The sequence below is a fragment of the Cryptomeria japonica genome, chromosome 8 (assembly GCF_030272615.1).
Source record: "Cryptomeria japonica chromosome 8, Sugi_1.0, whole genome shotgun sequence".
Lineage (NCBI taxonomy): Eukaryota > Viridiplantae > Streptophyta > Pinopsida > Cupressales > Cupressaceae > Cryptomeria > Cryptomeria japonica.
This window is the reverse complement of record NC_081412.1, coordinates 650176354-650197512: the sequence shown is the minus strand read 5'-3', so window position 1 is coordinate 650197512 and position 21159 is coordinate 650176354. Positions and strand designations below refer to the sequence as shown.

At 32.6% G+C, this 21159-nt stretch overlaps 1 protein-coding gene across 1 annotated transcript; it reads right to left on the bottom strand.

The window, feature by feature from the left end:
- Positions 1-11326: 11326 nt before the first annotated feature.
- LOC131069313 (uncharacterized) lies at positions 11327-14904 on the bottom strand. The gene is made up of 2 exons (XM_058004679.2): positions 14339-14904; positions 11327-13489 (listed from the first exon to the last, which is right to left on the bottom strand). Exons 1-2 carry the CDS (start codon positions 14885-14887, stop codon positions 11552-11554), a joined length of 2487 nt encoding a protein of 828 aa, XP_057860662.2. The 5' UTR covers positions 14888-14904; the 3' UTR covers positions 11327-11551.
- Positions 14905-21159: the final 6255 nt, after the last annotated feature.

Here is a 21159-nt window from a genome sequence, read left to right as displayed (position 1 = left end):
GAGCACTTTTCCACCTCTATAGGAAAAGGACCCACCTCCATAGGATCTAAAGAGATACAAATCACCAACTAAGCCTTCCAAGCACCATTCAACACCAAAAGGTCCAGAGGCAAAAAAACAACCACACCCACATACAGAAGATCTGAGACTAAAAAAGCTCCTGAAGCCTTCACAAAAAATAGAGGCCCATAGTAAATAAGAACCAAACAAACCAACACAACCAGATAATCCACATCCATAGGATTAGTGTGGTTAGGAAAAGTCATTCTAGTAAAGAAAGCAGAATTGTTTCCAGCCTCCAAAAATAGGGCAAAAGACCCCCTTAAAAAAATCCATCTTGAAAAGATTGACTAGACACTCCTTTCCCCCACCAATATGCTATTCATCTTTATAGAATAAGTAAGGAGGAGAAAAGGAGGAACAAAGGTCCCCTGTGAAGAAAAAATCCTCTCCAAAGGCAATAGATAGCCCAAGGGGGGAGAAGAGCCCAAGAACCCTAACAAAGGCCAAGCCCCGGTAGACCCACCTAGGTCCCAAATAGCATCCGCATAGCCCACCAGGACAGGGGGAGTGACACATCCAAAGGTCATGGTTAGACCAAGAGGGAGGGCAACAATGAGGAACCCACAACTACAAAGGGGTTGCAGAGGGAGACCGATAAAAGGCCAAATTTCCCACTGCCAAGCGTCTCCCTCGATCAGGGACAACCACTGCATTGAGTCTCCATCAAACCAGAATTGACTCCTGCAACCACTTCCAGTTCTGCTATCATGGCTACCCAGTAAACAATAAGAAGAGGAAGAGTGGACTAAAATGAAACAAGGCATAGACGTGCCATCACTATCACCATCTTTCGAGTCTTCAACAACCTCCTCTGAAACCCTAGTCCCACTCCTGTGTCCCTTCCCACTCTCGCTCGCCATTATCTTTCATACAATAGCTTATTATAAACATGTACTAAGTTGTTGGGTTGATCAAGTCCACTAATAAAGTACAATAAGATAAAACATGTTAATCTTTCCAATAATCTTAACAATAAAAAATAATATCAAATTATTAACATGTATTGATCACTTCATAGAGAAATATTGGGTCTACTCTTTCCTTTCTTTTATTATAATCCAAGGATGAAGATTTAATTTAAAATTTACTTTGTCTAGAATGATGATGAGTTCCCTAGAATCATGCATTAGGAGATGAGTGCAAGGTGATTAAGACATCCTAATAATGGCTACATATTGTTGTTTTATAGGAAAATTGAAATTTCTTCAAATGTGTTGTTAAAATAATAAACTCAACACTCCTTAAATGATCCCTCCTTAGCCATTTGTCCATAACAATTAAAATATGCATTCAAAAATAAGAAACAACCGATACAAACTGTGATATTTGTTAGATTGACAAGTTTATAATTGGAAACTATACCTTTACTAGAATAAGGAGTTTATTACCATCCTTAAAGTCAAGAATGATGTTTATTCAAGTAAATTTATAGATGATAATTTGAGTATAACTATGAGAATTTAATTGACAAACATCTTGGAAAGCTAAAAATTGAGTGGATCAAAATCATTATTGTTGTGAAAATGTCTTAGTTTAAATTTGAAATCTAAGAATAAGATGTTGTTTCTCTCCTTGTAAAAAATCTAACATTTCCCCACATCTTCTCATGTAAAAGCTTATTTACTATATGTGAAATTTATCTTGTGACTCATGGGTTATGGGGTCACAAAATAACTTGAATGAAATTCAAATGTCAAGTCTATTCTTTTAACTATAATTATTTTAGTAATAGTACTACTTGATATAAAATAAATAAAATTTGGCATATATGTACAAAATTGATCATTAGAAAGACTTACTAATTCAATATTCTAAGACATCCCCTTTTTTTCAGAAGAGAGTACTAGAAAAATATAGACAAGAGTTAAAGTTAACATCCCTAAAATTGTCATCTTCCCAAGACCAACATGTCCACCGTAGTAATATTGGTACACCATGCATAACAATGTTGAGGTTTTACTTTGGGAACTCAAGCTTGGGTTTCTACAATCAAAACCCAATAACTTAACTATTTGAACACAACTCCTTTTGAGATCCAACTTAAATTAGATTATAATTGGTTTAGTCAATCATAAGCTTATGGAGGATGATTATGGTAAAGCTGATAATATTAAATTTTAACTTTGTTAACTCAAATTTATAGAAAACACACACACAACACACAATAAAATATGTATCTCTTTGTATCTTAAGCCAATCATATATTTCTATAATTGAACATCTTACTATACTTATTGAGATTACTAAGAGTATTCTAACTACTATTTATAAAAGTAGAATAGAATATCTAAGGATAAAATCTTCAACACTTCATAAACTATAACATTTTTGAACAATAATTCATAAAACTAAAGTTCAAAATCTAAATAACTATACTTGTTTTTTTTGGACTAGTAAATCATATGCATCTCCAACCTCCTTCAAGTATGATTTGGACATTCTATCTAAGAATCTCTTTCTTTAAAACACTATATATGACATAATTTATGATTATTAATGCTTCTATTTTTTAATTTTATAACCATCTATTGTATCCCATTCCATTTACTTAAAATATATATAAGGACAAATTAACTATTAATGATATTTCGCTTCATGTCTCTATATTTTAGCATATTTCTAAAGCTTCGTAGATATGTGCAAGCTTCTCTAGGTTCATGTGGGAAGATCAAAAGTTCTCCATAATGCAATTTGAGTGTTTTTTTTATTCATTTGTTACAAATATATAATTTCATATTCGACATATAAAGATTACATTTGTCAAGGTTGAGATGCATAAGACTATTAGTTCCTTGAGTGTAATTTAAGACCAATATTGAATAGCATGCAGTTGATTAGAATATAGAGTCCCACACCAATCCAAAGGGGTATTAATCAAAATTGGGATTTATAAGCTTACAGACATTGTCCTATCAATGATCGTAGCTTTATGATCTTAGATAAAAAAAAATTATTTTTTTAACTAGTTTGTGCAATACAGTAAAAAATTTAACTTGTGCAATGTAAATGTTAAGGGGAACTATGATGATCATAAAACAAATGTGGTGTTACTTTTAGTGGCTTACCATGAAAATCCATTGCCAAAAGAATACTGCTAACACCATCAAATGAGGAAGTGAGATGACGTCTCAAGGAGTTGATTATCGTACTAAACAAATGACATGGGTATAGTAAGTAAATCACAAAATCGCACATTACGCAATAACAGGTCTCCAAGTTGATAAATACAATACTAGCACGTGCCAAGATAGTAGCTTTGAACCAGGGTATGGATATAATGGAAGCATAGACAAGGTATATGAACTGTTTGATAGAATATCTCTACGGTATTATGCATAGCCATTCAAAAGGATGGCTATCTCAAACATTTTTGTTGTGATCGCCAGGATAGACATGAACAATGAATGTGGAAGTGGAGGGAGTATATGAACCGTTCCATATATTGCCTCAAAGGGAAGGTCGTTTTATGTAATCAATATATGTATGTATGTATGTATGTAGTATATATATATGTATGTATGTATGTATGTATTATATATATTTATATATGTATGTATGTATGTATGTATGTATGTATGTATGTATGTATGTATGTTAGATTTCAATATGGTTTAAGATTAAGATTTAGTTTGATTTAATTTTGAATGGTAAGGTTGAAATTTATTTAGAAATAGGGCTCCATTTGATTTAAGGTTTAGGGAAATTTCATATATTGTTAAGTTTAATTTTTTTAAGGTGGAAGTTGGGTTAAGTTTGAATTTTCATTAAGGTGGAATTTGGCTTAGGCTTAGGGTTCCATATGGTATAATGTTACTTGATACAATTTGGTTTAAAGTTAAGGTTTTGAACTTCATTAAGAGAGGTTTTGTGAAATATGGTGTAGTCTTAAAATGAAGGTTTAATTTGGTTTATGATTTCGATCTAGTTTTCTATAGGGTTAGGGTTTACATTAGCTTAGTGTTATGGTTATTATTTGATTTGTTTTATGTTTAGGCTTTTATTGGTTTAGTGTTTTTTTGGGGTTATGTGACTATGCTTCTTAAATTTAAGATTATCAATTATGAATTATTTTATTTTTCTTCAATTTCAATAAATTCCTTATGTGACTTATTTAAAAATAATTCAATGAAATAATATAGTTGATTTAGTCTTAAGGTTAGAGTTCAATTTAATTTTAATTTATAATTCAATTTAGTTTAGTGTTCATTTTCAAAAATTAATTTTTTATTTAAGATTATGGTTCAATCTAGATTAATTGTTGATGCTCTACAAAAAAGAATGGTTAGGATATTGTCAAGACAAACACAAAACAACAAGCAATTGACAAGTGTTAGTGTTAGAAATCATGAATCAAACACTATACTAAGCAAGCATATCGAGAGATACAAAACATAAAATAGAAAGCTTAATAAATCTAAGAAATGCAATAAGGCATCTCAAAATGCCCCCCACCATGCTTGTAGATACTCCTCCCTTGTTCCACACCTCTCCAAGTTCTCAAATGAGTGTAGCTTTTTGCACTATTATGGATGTCTTATGGAGGTTCAAGATTGTAAAATGGATGATTACGAGAATGCAAATGTGAACAAGCTAAAACAAGATATTATCTAATTATCTAATGTTAATTTTAGCCCAAAAAGACAAATGTAGATGATTATCTCTTTTCTGAACATTGGTTAGTAAAAAAAAATAGAAAATTGAAATGCATATGATGTAAAATTAACATAAGAGGCGGACATAGGTATGATATCTACAGAAGTAGATAAGATTAGTCTTGGAATTTTATTTTATTTTTTTCGCAATCTAGTCGACACAAAACTATACCTGAGAAAAAAAAATGTGTATCCAAAGGAAGACATCCTACATTGAGAATTTTTGTTGTTTACCGCAAGAAGGTACAGAGAAGTAATCGAAAGGACTTTATCTAACCCTAAGGAGTGAATATTCAGATATATAATTTACAACAATCTCGCAGCGTATAGAGGACATGAGCAATCACTCTGTTACTATATGAAACGAACAGGTTTTCAACTAGATCAAATCTCATCTTCCAACGTACTCCCAGGTTATCTCAAAATTAGAGCTTTAGAAAAGAGCATGGAGATCTATCATAGCACAAGGGGTACATAAATTACGTCAAATCTTGTAGATGCAACTGCCCTCGTAGACATGTATGCAAAATGTAAGAAGAATTCCTCATTGTAGATATCACATTTTATATCCTTCAACCCCAAGAGGCCCTCATGATTGGGTTGTTCTCTGACCAATGAACTGGTAATGGCCATTATGTTAGGATGCTAAGTGCCTATCTATATGTTCTGGTGAAGAGTCTATCCCATGTTTGTTGCTGACAAAAGTCTACAATTTATGAATAGAAGTCACATATAGAGACGTGACCTCTAATGTAAGAGTGACCTTCAAGGGTTTTCTCTGGAATCCCAGTATTAATGGATATGTTGGAATGCTATCTCTTGCACAAATTGATTATATTAAAACTATAAATAAAAAATATTATCTGTATGAATTTCAGTTGTAATCTATCTTGATCCACACCTTCATTTTTCATCTCCAAACACAGTAAAATCTACTAGTTCTAGATTTCATATTCATAAAAGCTGGGTATGTTGAAAAGGCAATTAGTCACGTGAACACTAAGTGTGCTATAATAGTGTTATTAAAACTAGACTAGTTCTTCCACCCAAAATCAAACATTGCAAATGGAGTACGAGACACAATTTTCAAAAGAGCATCTAATTAAGAAATGAATCATATATCTTTAAAAAAAAAATTATGACATTAAATACATTTTGAACTTTGTCTATAGTTTGTTTGATCTGCATGAATACATATCAATCATTTATCACAACTTAGAATGATATTCCTTTCCCTTATGTCATATATTCATAAGCTAATGATTATCATAAATTTCTTCATAATATCGTTGGTGCATCTTTTATATTGATATGTGAATTTCATTTATCATGATACCCATCCCAATTTAGCTAAAGTTGTCATCATGTTCATATATGATGCCTCATCGCAGTTCATTAGAAGTTGTCATGTTATTCATGTTATTCATGTTAGTCTTGTTAAAAGTTTGAGTTGCTATCTTGAGTTAATAATGTCTACCAAAGTTCTTTATTTTGAGTATATCTATTCTCATGATAGTTATGTTTCAAATTTTTGAAAGGTTATTCAAAATAATTTGGGATTTGTATACCACTGATTCCCCCTGCCCCCCCCTCTTAGTGGTATTATACTCCAACACTTATGCCACCTTGTGTAATACCTTGTGGCTATAACCCATCTCCATCCAACTATTGCCCAACCAATGAGGATGAAAGAGACTTGCATAATAGTTACAAATAATTTTAGATTATCAGAGGTTGTATTATGAGAGTGGGACTTTGGTAAAGCCATCCTATTATTCAATCCAAATGGAAGCCGACACGACGGCTCTAGCCAAAGCGCTCAAGGCCGACATGGCAATAATATATTCTACAGTGTAAGCATGAGCCACAATCCAAGCCTTGAGCACTTTATTTTCAATAGTAGGCCACTTATTTTCCTCACCATCGACCTTTTTAAGGATCAATGGAATCTTTTGAGCAAAAATAACCTGACAACAATCAAATTTAAACTTTAGAAAGAATGTCACTCAATTTAAAACTTAAGAACCAATGCCACTGACTTTAAAATCATAAAACATTTATTTAAATGTTTCTATATGAAAATTTTACAAACTATTTATTTTAGAGATAGGCTTACAGACCATACAAACTAGAACCTTGACATGCCTATTGATTATTATTGATGGTTAATTCTTGTAACAAAGGAAGCTTTTGGCTGACAGTAAGATATTTTCATTTTTTAGTGTACTATAAGTAATTGCTAAGAAAATTATTTTTATTATTATCTTGAGGCATTGTTATAGGATTTTTTTTTTTTTTGATAGCTATTAAGTGAGTAATATTAAATAAAATAATTCTTATTTTACGATGAAAAATAACATAAATAAAAAATATAAATTTGATATAAATTTTTTAAATAAATATTCAATAAAACTCGAGAAAATAGGTGAAACTATGTTATAATCTATAATTAAATATGTAAGAATTTTTAGATTTATTATTCATTAAGCACATAGAGAAAATAGGTGGTCATTTTCAATCCATGATGGATGCTAGAGAAAAATAGGTATAACTATATTATAATCTATAATTAAACATGCAAAAAAAATTAGATTTTCTATGTAGAATACTCAAGATGAATATGTGGCTCTAGATTTTCCCTCAAGAAAGCCTCTTTTTTGGGTGGTTCTTTGTCCTTTGGATGATCTATAGTTTCATTTTCCCAATGTAATAACATGTGATTCATGTCATGTTTGTATCTTTACATTTTAATGATGGTTATTAATATATTGTGAACATTTAAAATGCACTTTCCTATATGTAATTCATTTGTTTGTATATACATTTACAAATAGACTATTTATTTCACATCTTCACTAAACATACAATTATATAATATATTTATTTTAAAATAATAATATTTAAAATAATTTATAAAATATTAAATTTAAGATCATGGGTTGTGAGAGAGGGAGATATTATTTTGAAAATTGGACATAAGTTCCCTATCATGATTTGCTTTAATCAATTATAAATTACTTTGTGACAAACACCAAAATTTATGTTTATATTTGTATCAAGTATTTATAAAACTAAATTACTTATAATAATATTTATAAAGAAAAAAACAATCATTTATGGAATAAAAAATAGTTAAAAAGGCATTTAAATCTACATTAAATAGTTTATGTTGCTCATTGCTATAAATTTTATTTTACTAAATATATTAATTATTTAATCATAATTTATTATTCTATGGCTCTTTACATCAATATATAGAATATTATTAAAATTGAGTTTTGTTTTTTCAATTTATATTATTTAATTATTGAAATATAACATTAGTCAATTTAATCTAAGAATTCTAAATTAAGTACATGAAAATTCTATGGTGTATATAGATATAGATATATGTATATAAATATATACATACATATGTATATGTGTGCATATAAAAATATTAATTTATATGATTTTAATTTTTTTATTAAATATCTATTAAATGACAATAATAGCATATTGGAAGAAATTGTAAATACTCGGTTGGATTGATTACTTTAAAAGTCAAACTAAAAAACCTCCTTATCCATAAAGTTATATTTTACTATTGACGTAACCATTGCACCTCCTTTTGATTTCAAGCGCTAGTTGTAATATTATCTAATTTGTCCTCCTTTTATATGGAGGATTATGTTAAGAACACCTCATCGCAAGGTCTCATACATATGTGAGAATAATGAGATCCGTCATATTTTTTTCAAAGAGAGTTACCCATACTTTAAGTGAGAGAATGAAGTCTTTTACAGCTTCGAATATGAAAGAATAAAAGATTGTGGAAGAGCTTCTTTGAATGATCTTCAACAAAGAGTATTTCCCAACATATAAATTCCATTAGAAGTGAGATTCATGAGTCTCTTTCTTCGAAATATGTAAAATGTACATTTTATTAGTGTGTCCAATCAATTGTTAGCCTGAATTTGGTTTTGGTTTCCATTTATTGATTTTTACTTATCATGTTTATCGTTTTTTAAAAGAATAAAAGTGTTGTGTTGGGTTAGACTCTCTTGATTAAATGAGAACCACCCATGTGTATGGCTGAAAGAAGTGATGTCCCTCTTCAAAGAAAAATACATTTCTCGTCACGATCACTTACCTGAATATCTGAGTGTGAAGAAAGAAAGTGATGGCCCTCTTTGAATAAATATGCATTTATTCAGCACATCCTATCCCTACGACAGTACACTGTTGCCTCTCATAAACTTAAGCATCAAAATTAATATATCACTTCGCTCAATAAAATGGGAAAAAACATGTGATTCTTTCCTCTTCAATGCTTTCCACGCATCCTGTACAACGATGACATAAATCAAATTATTACAACTGACAATGCTATAATATTTCTTCAATCTCAACGACTTGATCTAATGAATGTTTGGACAATACAATAGAGGACCACTCCACCTGGTTGTACTGTTGGTCCGCCATTGTCTTGTAAGATGTAAGAACTTTCACTATGCTTGATTGAACAAAGGTCGTTCTTAGCCATATTTCTTTTCCAATATTTCTATAAAATGTGTGTTACTTTACTTTTGTTTTCGCTTTCGCGCCAGCGGTGTAAAATATTTTAGACAGCTTATGTCAAAAACCATCAATGGCTTGGCCATTTTCTTTTCCCAGTGTGCATTGGATTCATTTTTTTCTTACTCGGCGCCGTCATGCCTTGGCGATCTAAGCCGAGGTGGGTCACAGAAGGACTAAGTTCATGGATCTCATCTTTAGCACTCGCTATCCATCCATCAAAATGGAGACTTTATGAAATTGATAGAATGTATTGGTCTTATAGTGTATTTTATAAGTGTTGGATCTTTAAATACATTATGAGACAATGATTTAGTATTAATTACAATAGAATATTATTTGAAGTAGAATAATGAGCAAATATGATATATTATTTTATTTAAAATCAAATATATTCAATTTAACAAAACTATAAATTAATAATACTAAAAAATATACTATTATAACTAATTGAATTATAAAATGTTATTAATATACTATACTATGATTAATATTAATATCTATGATTAATATTTAATAAATATAATTAATTACACCAAAAAATGATTTAGTTGAGAGAAGACATTATCTCAAAACTTTATTTCATTAAATTTGGGGGAATTTCACCTTTCAAATTTGCCACCATTTAGTTCTTGGAGGTGTTATTTTTCTGGTCAGATTTAGAACAATGCAGATATAAGACAATTTACACAAGTTTGCACAACATATACTCTAGGAAAACCTTCCAACTTGATGGTTGAAAACCCAACAACAAAATGTCTCTTATTATATTTATCAGAAAACAAGTTGTCTTTACAATAGATTTTCTTCACTCCTTGAAGCTAGAAGCAAACACTTGATAACACATAGTCTGATTTGAATGTACTATTTGATGATCACAAGATAATCCACAAACTATTGAAGAGGATATACAAAATGTTGATGAAGATAAACGATATGTCTTGGAAGTCCGATTTGTTGTTCTCTTATTTGTATTGCTCTTGTATTCGATGAATGACCTAGAATGAGATCATTCATCATATATACATGTGTGTAGCACCCTTTCACAAAGGGTCGGCCCACAATGAAAGAACATGTCTTATGCAAGCAGGTGTCGAACTTAGTTTAGTCATCCCTTAATAAGAATTAATTAAATATTTCATATTTAGTACATATGAATCGCTCCTTCATGGTCGGCTGATTTAAATGTATAAGGCCAATAGGCCACTTATACATGTATATTCTCTATGTTGACCTGAATAAATCTGATCATAGCTACTGTAACATCAACAACAAGGCTATTAAAGACACATTGCATAGCACATGGAAATTTCTGGCTATGGGGCTGATATAATGCGTAGGTCTCATAGTGTATTAAAGGGTCCGACACTTATAAAATACACTATAAGACCAATACATTCTATCAACCTCATAAACCGAACCCACATAAAATGAAAGAACTCTATTTTAATGTCTGGATAACCATTGCTAAAGATGACAGAAAATAATAGATCCATGATTTTACTCCTTAGTCCTTGTGTGACCCACCCCAGCTTAGATCACCAAGATGATGTTCAAGATGAACTCAATTGAATGTTCTATTAAATAATAAAAAAGTATACATATGTGAAATCTATAAAATAGGAAAAAGTATTCAAAGAAGAGCATTCTTAGATCAATATGAAACATGTCTTACATTGCTATAATATAAATTTACTCCTTATGTTACATGAGGTGTCATCCACTTGTGTCAACAATATTCTTATTTTGATATCATATTATAAAAATTAATAAATAAATAAATAAAATATACTCAAACAAAGAAACACATAAACAACATTATTTCTAAATAAATCAATAAATTTCTATGACTATATATCTAATTCAATAAACTAATAATAATTTCTAATAACTTTGATAAACTATAATTAATTTTCTTTAGAATAATAAAACTGTTGAACAATAAAATAAAAAATGCTATTCTTTTAACAAAATATATAATTAAATTCAATGTTATACAATATATATTCTTTTTGACACCATCCATTAGAAACAAACATACGACAATTTTAAAATAATTCAACAAACAATACCTTTTTATATATACAATAAGTTACGGCTATGCCTAAACACACGTAAGTGGCCGATTCCAACACAACACACGACCTTTTACTTTGAACTACATATTTTGTCCTAAAAACAAATAGAGAAAATCTAACACGTAATAAATTTCAAAGTTCTAAATGCACTACAGAAAACAAATAGGAAAATTTAAATCCAGTACATGTTAACTCAGAGCTTTAAAAAGTTGAAGGGACAATGTCCAGGCGATATTCATCAGGTGGACCGATCTCATGTTCCTCTGAGCCTGATGCCAAATATTGCAACTGTTGAGCGCCGGTAAGATTGGTCTCGCGTTTCTCTTTCTCAGCTTTCTCTTTGTCTGCTTTCTCTTCCTCGGCTTTCTTTTTCTCAGCTTCTTCCACTCTCTTGCTTCTCTCAGGTTTGTCCATTTTCATCAGCGTCTTTGCCTTCCCGGCTGTGTAAAGTGCCCTCCCTATCCTGTTTTCATCAGACTCTTTCGCCCATTTTCTGGACTTTAATACTAATTCAGATCTGGCTTTTATTATGGAACCATATACAATATCTGCTAATGCACATTGTAAGTCCCTCAACAATTCACGTGGACCAGGGTTGGGAGTATCGGGATTGGCATCAGGTTTGGGAGCAATACTTTTGCATAACTTGTACAAAGTAGTTCCCGCTGCAACCTTCTTCCAGTCCATGGAATCATAGGCTCCTACGAACTCTGCATCCTTTGGCTTCTCCGTCTGACCATCAGGCTTTTGTTCCTCAGGCATTGGTTTCTCTGTCTCACCCTCAGTCTTCGGTTTCTCCACCTTACCCTCCTCCGTCTTAGCCCCAAGTCCAAGACAATTAATCACAGCGGACGCAATGTTCAAACCACTGGGATTACTTGCTTTCTCTTCAGCCTCCTTTGCAACCTCATCAATTGCTTCAGCTATACGCGAAGGATTGCGCGGAAGGTCCCCTTTCTTCACTTTTTTTTGTAGTGTAAGGAAGAATGTATCAGCTGCTTCACACATGATTCCATCAGCTTCCAGAGCATCAACAAAGTCAAGTATCTCCCATGCTTGAGTGTATACATTCAGACAATCCTGCATATCCAGGCAATCTGAAGAATCAGATATTGGATAGAGATGGATGATGATTCTGATCAAGGAAACTGCTGTCATTTTCCAAGATATTTTAGATGCCTCACAAAAATGTTTCTCCACCTCTAACGGTTTATATTTATCTAAAGCCCTCCACAAATATTGAAATTGTGGAGGATTTTTAGGATTGAACTTAGTCAGATCTATACCATCTGTGCTCTTCCTTTTTTTAAGGAAATCAATCAACACTTTACAACTAGTTTCCCCATCAAGACGGCCCTGTGTGATAACGTCTTTCGCTTTTGCAATGGAACTTTTATTAGCTATCCAGAGGCTTTGTGGAGTCTCCCCCAGCATATCCAGATCTTTCAAAATTGCTTCATAATTTTGGAACTTTTCAAATTCGTTCTGATCATGCTTCCTTAGTATCAAGGATACCAATTTATCAGTGAATTTATTATGAAAAATTATCAAGGAGACTAGCCAACATATTTTGCTGAATAATACCGTTATCCATTGCACCAGCTCCACCACCATCAAGAGTATCCCTGGCACCGTGATTTTTGTGGGTGGCTGCGCAATAAGCTCTTTCACTGTTTTATCAAGCCTTTCTGCCTGTAAAATCTTTGGTTGTGTATCTTCAATCAAGTCTTTTATGTGCCTTGTCCAATAATCTTCAACTTTGCAAACTGAGCGCTTGGTGCCCTTATGCCACCTTGTGTAATACCCTGCAGCTATAGCCCATCTCCATCCAACTATTACCCAGCCAATGAGGATGAAAGAGACTTGCAGAATAGTTACCAATAATTTTAGCTTATCAGAGGCTGTATCAGTCTTGAGAGTGGGACTCTGGTAAAGCCATCCTATTATTGAAATCCAAATCAAAGCTGACACGACGGCTCCAGCCGATGCGCTCAAGGCCGACCTTGCAATAATATATTCGGGAGTGTAAGCACGAGCAACGATCCAAGCCTTCAGCACTTCATTTTCAATGGTATGCCACTCTTCCTTCTCGCCCTTAACTTCTTTTAAAATCAGAGGAATCTTTTGAGCAAAAATAACCTGATAACAAGCAAATTTAAACTTTAGAAACAATGTCACTCTGTTGAAAACTTAAAAACTAATGCCACTGACTTTAAAATCATAAAACATTTGGTTTAAATGTTTCTATATGAAAATCTTACAAACTATGCATTTTAGAGATAAGCTTACAGACCATACAAGTTAGAACCTTCGCATGCCTATTGATTGTCAGTGACGGTTGATTCTTGTAAGGAAGGAAGCTTTTGGTTGACGCTTCTAGTTTAGTTTTCTGTTGTTTGGTCTATCTTTAGTCTAGTTTGTGTTAGTGGTCTTTTAGCTGTTTTAGTATATTGAATTTGTCTTTTTGGTAGCTGTATGCTTCTCATGCATCATAGGTGATGTCTTTTAGTCATCATGACATATTCGGCTTTTTATTAATCAAAATAGTAGTAAAGAAAATTTTAATTATAAAAGTAATAAAAATTGATATATTTATATTATAAAACTAAGAGAAATAGAATTGATTTTTGTATAAATAAAAGAAAAAACTATTAAGTGTGATCTGAAATATTGATTTAAAATTCATGTACACAATTTAATTGAGAAACAACTATCTAAAAGTCTTGTATACAAAGATAAAATGATAGATATAAAAAGATGACTATCCCAATATAAAAATATATAAGTGCATTGTCTAACTCATTCTAATGAAGAAATTGAAAAATTACAACTTCAAAATTATAATGATAAAATATTTAAAATTACTGTGATTTGAAAATAATTTATGCAATTTATTCCAAAAAAGCTATCTATAAATTCATCAAATGAACCTTAATATTTATATTTGGTTATTTTTCAGTAATATAAATTTTCCCTACGATGATTTACCTGAATACCTCTGCTGGCTATATTGGCACAGGCTAGGAGGAGGATGAGAATGAAGAAAGTGATAGATAATAGGACTGCCGACCCAATGAAGAGAAGCTCGTTCGAATCCTTTTGATACTCCCACATAGAAAACAGAGTGGACAAGGAGCCTTTTACGTAGGAATTGACAGTGAATAGTTCAGAGGTCATTTGCCCCAGGATTGTAATCCCCAAAGCGGCTATCTTCCCCCAAAACTCTTGGGATCCCCTCGCAGCCATGCTTGGTAGCAGGTATGCCATCACCACACACAACATCAGTCGCCCACTGTGGATCATCCACAATTCACTCTTTTTTAACTTACCCTTTTCCCATGCATCCTCAGCCAATGCACTCTTCCCGCTAAGTAAATTAAGCAGCTGGATGATTAAAGCGCTCAGCACAAGAAAATGGGAAGGAACCCAATGTGCTTTCCTACTGTATGCTTTCCATGCATCCAGTACAATGAAGATGATAAACAAAACTACTACAAACAACAATACTGATATTCTAACAAGCTCACTGCCGTCCATGTTTTGTGACACTTGCACCAAACCACAATATGCTTCTTCCAGCAAATAAGTTCAAATATATACACTCAGCTTGGCTTAACAGCGAAAGAATAAATATAAAAGTTTGAAGAATGTTGGAAATTAAAAAATAACTACTTTGTATAAAATAATACTTTGTTCTTTGTCCAAATGGTGGAGTAAGTTTTAGAGATTTAACAAACATTCTACGCTTAAAGTCATTCGTACTGTCTATGCAGACGTCAAAGGTCGGAATAAACATTACTCAAGTCATTTAATTTTCGAATATAACTTCTCATCAATAAATAGAACAAAGAAACCAAAATTAGAATACATAAATAAATGTTATTCCAATTTAGTTAATATCTTGTCCATGAATAAGACATAGGAAAATATAAAAAATTGTAGGACGCATTTAAAAATATGCCTTTTCAGAACCTAAAGAAAAATGTGGGCCAAAGTTTTGAACTTTAAATTTCACGTGGAACAAAAATATGTTTTAAAAACACTTCTTTATAATGACATGGTTCACATTGAAAGAAAATTCCTCGTTATTTTAATTCAAAGTTACTTGTTTTGCGTTTTTAATTATTTACTTTACGTCAGGCTTGGTGCAAAGTTTAGATTAGCAAATTTCCGTGTAAAAAAATCTTCTCTTTCGCGTGAGCTCTGTAAAATTACTGTGTTCAAATAGCTTCTGTAAAGAATATCATGAATCACGCGCGCCTTTTTCTTTTCCCGATGCCCCAATATTTGTGTATAGATATGATATGGATATTTCTTTTTCCTTTCAATGCCTACCGATCATAAATTGTCACGTAATAACATTTCCCAACCAGAATGCTATACGTAATTTTGAATTACTTAAACTACAAGGTTGAAAACTGTATTTAGATTTTTTATTATTTTTGTTGTTTGTCAATCATTTCAATATTCTGAAATAAAGGTTAAAATTTTATTTTATATTATATGTAAATGATTTTTCAAGTAATAAAATTGATATTTAATTTTTAAATTAAATGTTTCAAAGAATTGTTAAAAAAATAAAACAGAGTATGTCAATCATTTTATTCTTAAATGGTAAGAATGTTATTGTTTATTCAATTAGTATGCACCAATTAAAAGTGATTATTATTTTTTTTTATAGGATTTATATTTTTAGGGATGGTAGAATTTTTAGGTTTTTTTCCGATTTATTTGTATTTTAAAAAATATAAATGTCTATTTTCAATATTTTTTTAATTTTTTATCATTTATAATATTGTAAATAAAATATTTTTTTTAAATAAATATTTAAATTTTAATAATTATTTTTTTATCTTAAAATATAATATAGATATTAAAAAAAATTATAAGGATTTGGTTTAGTTTAAATAAAATTAAATACAAATATTTCTATTAAGAAAATAAACCTAATTGTTATATGTATTATTTATGATTATATTTTACATATTTTTTGAAATTATTATTATTATTTTTTAACGTAAGTGTTATCTTTGATGGGGATAGCTCCCTGTATTAATTATGAAACGATATTACAATCATATTCCAGATATCTGCTAGCAACATTCTACATACACAGGCTTATAATAGATTCCATAAAAATCAGGCCCCTTTGTAGACCATATTACATGAGCCTCAAAATGGTGGCAACCCAAGACCCGGTCATAGCCACCCGCTCAACGCTTCCCTCTAAAAGCCAACTCTCCTTTGACCGCATCATCTGCTTGAAGGGATCCATATCATCATTCTTCACCCCCACGCGAAACACTTCCCATGCATTTTGCATAAATTCCTCCTTCTTGGTTTTGAGAGCCACTGTAGCAGCCTGAGCTTCATCCTCCGAGTCCGAGCAATCTACTTCAGATAGATAGATTGTAGAATTAAAAAAAGGTCCTAGAATGCTAGCCCATTCTTCTTCCACCTCCATTATTGCACTTCCCACGACATTTGCATCCACATTCCTGACAAAACTTGCAATCTTTTCAATACAAGCCTCCTTGGATGGAAGAATATCAACCAGAAGACACATTATGATTTCATATATCAACTCGTCGCACTAGTGCCTATCATTGCTGAGGGCACCCTCCACTATTCCGCAAATCGCCTCTTGACCATCTGTGTCGATGTCAAACAATCTATCGCATTTCTCTTCCAATGTCTCCTCTCTGCAGAGGAAACTAAGACCGAATATATGCACCATTTTCCTTCACTCCGTGCAGAAATAATGACTTCCCATGTGATATATAAGCCCTCCATCCTTTGGATTCACTTGCACTCAGATCTCAAAGTGTCATGATTAGTCTCTTGTTGACACTGCATCCACCATTATCTCGAGAACCAGGGAGATCCTTCAACCTGAAGTCTGCAACATCAAAGCTGATAAGAGATCTCATCTTTTATCCCAATGGTACCTTCATGTGGTTGGGATTACCCGATCCCCGTGCTTGGGATTGTTTCTCTGTCCATTTTCATCAGAATACCTAGGTCCTTGAACACCAAATCTACCACCAAAATGACCTTTGTCTGAGATTCGATTACCCCCTGATTAGCAAGTAGATCCGCCACATGGTTTCCCTCATGATATATATGTTTTATCTGGTAGTCTTCTAGTTTTTGGAGAAGCTGGTCAATTCTCGGAATCCGTTCATTAAGCCTCCAGTTGGTAAAACATTTTTTGGTTACGCCATTGAGTATGATTTAAGAGTCCCCTTCGATTACTACTTTTTAAAGATTATCAGCTATGACCCATTTGAGCCCCTCCTCTAGAGTACTGATTTTTGCCATGTTGTTAGAGACAATTCTTGTTGGTCCACATATAGCCCCAACCAGACTGCCATCCTCATCTCTAACTACAACCCCAAAGCCCGCCAAGCCCGGATTTCCATTACTAGCACCATCAAATTGTAGCTTCTTCCAATCTAGAGGTAGCAGGCACCATTTGACATTCTTCCTCTTAGTCAATTTCTCCTTCAGCCTGTGGAGACTTGATTGTTTTAGATTCCAACCCTATTCCATTTCCATATCCCACTTGGTGTATTGTCTGTAACTCTGGGCATGAATCTTGGCATTGATGTTTTCTTCTATTGCCGCCTTAATTCTGTTAATGAGAGTTGAGGCCTCCATTTCTTCCTCCTTGAATACTCTCCTATTTCATTCTTTCCAAATCAATCAAGTGACCAAACATGGACCTGTTATCCATAAGTTTCCCCACTTTGAATTTTTACAACCCGTAGGCCAAGCAAATATGAATTCTCTAAAAGTACCAGTATGGACCATGTAATTATATAGCTTGCTTAAGAACCAGTCCCAACATTGGGTTGAATATTTACATCCATATAATAGATGATCTATTGTTTCTTCCTCTTCCTTGCAAAGATAGCATCTGCTAGGACCCGATATGCCGATTGTTTTTAATATGTTACTTGTTAATATCCTTCCATGAAGCACAATCCATAAAAAGGCTCCCGCTTTTGGTAGTACCCTTTTATCCCAGCATAGGATCGCAGGCCAATTGCTATCTTTTTGTCTCTTTCTTTGAATTCCATAGCCCAAATTTCCCTTGTAGTTACCTGATTTAGTAGCATTCCATAAAAGTGTATCTACCTCATCTGAGATGTGAAACTTTCTACCCTTAAGAATCTCTGCCAGTTTTAACTTGTTACTCTTGTTCTCTACTCCAACTGTTTTCCAAATGATCGATTCGTTCTGGGGATCAAATTGCCCAAAGTATTCCACCATGAATATACAAACCTCTTCCTCAACCTGGTTGACCCAATCCTAATCTTCCATTAAATCGACCATTGTTTCCTCACCATTCTAGGAATCTCTCCAGAACTTGGCCTTTTACCCATCTCCAATCTTCCATGTTAGGGGATCTGTGATAATTTTCTTACTTTCCCAAATAAATCTCTAGATTGGAGAACCCCCTACAATGTTTGCCATACTGAATATTCTTTCGGGCTCATTTGCATCCAAATACTTGTTTATCATCAGTCTACACCATCCCTTATGGGGATATTCATAAATTTTCCAAGCTAATTTACCACCAAGTGCCAAATTTTGGAGGTTCATTTTTCTCAACCCTGCTCCCTTGTCTTCTTTAACAAACACGTAGTGTCCCAATTGATTAAGGGAATTTTTTTCTCTTCTTTATGCCCTTCCCAAATGATTTTTTTTAGCATACCATCTAGAGCCGATGTCGCACTATTGGACAATTGGTAACAAGACATGACATAAGTAGGGACAACCGAAACTACCAACCTAATCATTTGAAATCTCCCGGATCTAGACAACTATTTGTTTTTCCAAGAGGTAGTTTTTGATTGACACTTGTTTATCACCTCTTCCCATAATTTAGTGTCCACTTGCCCTGCAAATAATGGGGCTTCAAAATATTTGATAGGGAAACAACCTTGACCAAAAGCCAATATACTCCTGATCTTCAATTGTGTCCTTTTGTTTGTATTTAAAAAATATATCATCAATTTTTTCTTATTCATACTCTGACTAGTGCACTCCTCATATTCATCTAGCACATTTTTTATTGATAGAATTTCTCTTTCTAAAGCTTCTCCAAATAGTATTGTGTCATCTGCAAACTGCGAATGTGACACAAGTTCTATGCACTCCTTGATAGAGATGCCTTTCCATGCCCCCTACCCCACATTATATTTGATTTTCCTACCAAGCACTTCTGCCATCAACACAAACAAAAATGGTGACAGGAGATCTCCTTGTCTTAACCCATTAGGAGATCTCCTTGTCTTAACCCATTAGTACCCTGGGAAAAACCACCCATGTGTATGGCTGAAAGAAGTGATGTCCCTCTTCAAAGAAATATACATTTCTCGTCACGATGACTTACCTGAATATCTGAGTGTGAAGAAAGAAAGTGATGGCCCTCTTTGAAGAAATATGCATTTATTCAGCACATCCTATCCCTACGATAGTACACTGTTGCCTCTCATAAAGTTAAGCATCAAAATTAATAGATCACTTAGCTCAATAAAATGGGAAAAAACGTGTGATTCTTTCCTCTTCAATGCTTTCCACGCATTGTGTACAACGATGACATAAATCAAATTATTACAACCGACAATGCTATAATATTTCTTCAATCTCAATGACTTGATCTATTGAATGTTTGGACAATGCTTTCCACGCATCCACCTGGTTGTACTGTCGGTCCGCCATTATCTTGTAAGATTTAAGAACTTTCAATATGCTTGATTGAACAAAGGTCGTTCTTAGCCATATTTCTTTTCCTATATCACTATAAAATGTGTGTTACTTTACTTTTGTTTTCGCTTTCGTGCCAGCGGTGTAAAATATTTTAGACAGCTTATGTCAAAAACCGTCAATGACTTGGCCGTTTTTTTATCTTACTCGGCGCCGTCATGTCTTGGCGATCTAAGCCGGGGTGGGTCACACAAGGACTAAGTTCATGGATCTCATCTTTAGCACTGGCTATCCAACCATCAAAATGGAGACCCTTCATTTCATGTGCGTGTCGTTTATGAAATTGATAGAATGTATTGGTCTTATAGTGTATTTTATAAGTGTTGGACTTTTAAATACACTATGAAATACTAATTTAGTATTAATTACAATAGAATATTTTTTGAAGTAGAATAATGACCAAATATGATTTATTATTTTATTTAAAATCAAATATATTCAATTTAACAAAACTATAAATTAAAAATACTAAAAATTATATTATTATAACTAATTAAATTATAAAATGTTATTAATATACTATACTATAATTAATATTAATATCTATGATTAATATTTAATAAATATAATTAATTTCACTAAAAAATCATTGACTTGAGAGAAGAAGACATTATCTCAAAACTTTATTTCATTAAATTTGGCAGATTTTCACCTTTCAAATTTGCCACCATTTAGTTCTTGGAGGTGTTATTTTTATGGTCGGATTTAGAGCAATGCAAATGTAAGACAATTTACACAAGTTTGCACAACATATACCCTAGGAAAACCTTCCAACTTGATGGTTGAAAACCCAACAACAAAATGTCTCTTATTATATTTATCAGAAAACAAGCTATCTTTACAATACATTTGCTTCACTCCTTGAAGCTAGAAGCAAACACTTGATAACACACAGTCTACTTTGAATGTACTATTTGATGATCACAAGATAATCCACAAACTATTGAAGAGGATATACAAACTGCTGATGAAGATATACGAACTGTCTTGGAAGTCCGATATGTTGTTCTCTTATTTTTATTGCTCTTGTATTC

Bases quoted from the DNA above. Each gene is read 5' to 3' on its own strand.
- LOC131069313 (XM_058004679.2), bottom strand. From the start codon at position 14,887: ATGGACGGCAGTGAGCTTGTTAGAATATCAGTATTGTTGTTTGTAGTA. The intron at 13,490-14,338 runs GTAAATCATCGT...GCTTGTTATCAG, and splicing joins TAGCCAGCAGAGGTATTCAG to GTTATTTTTGCTCAAAAGAT.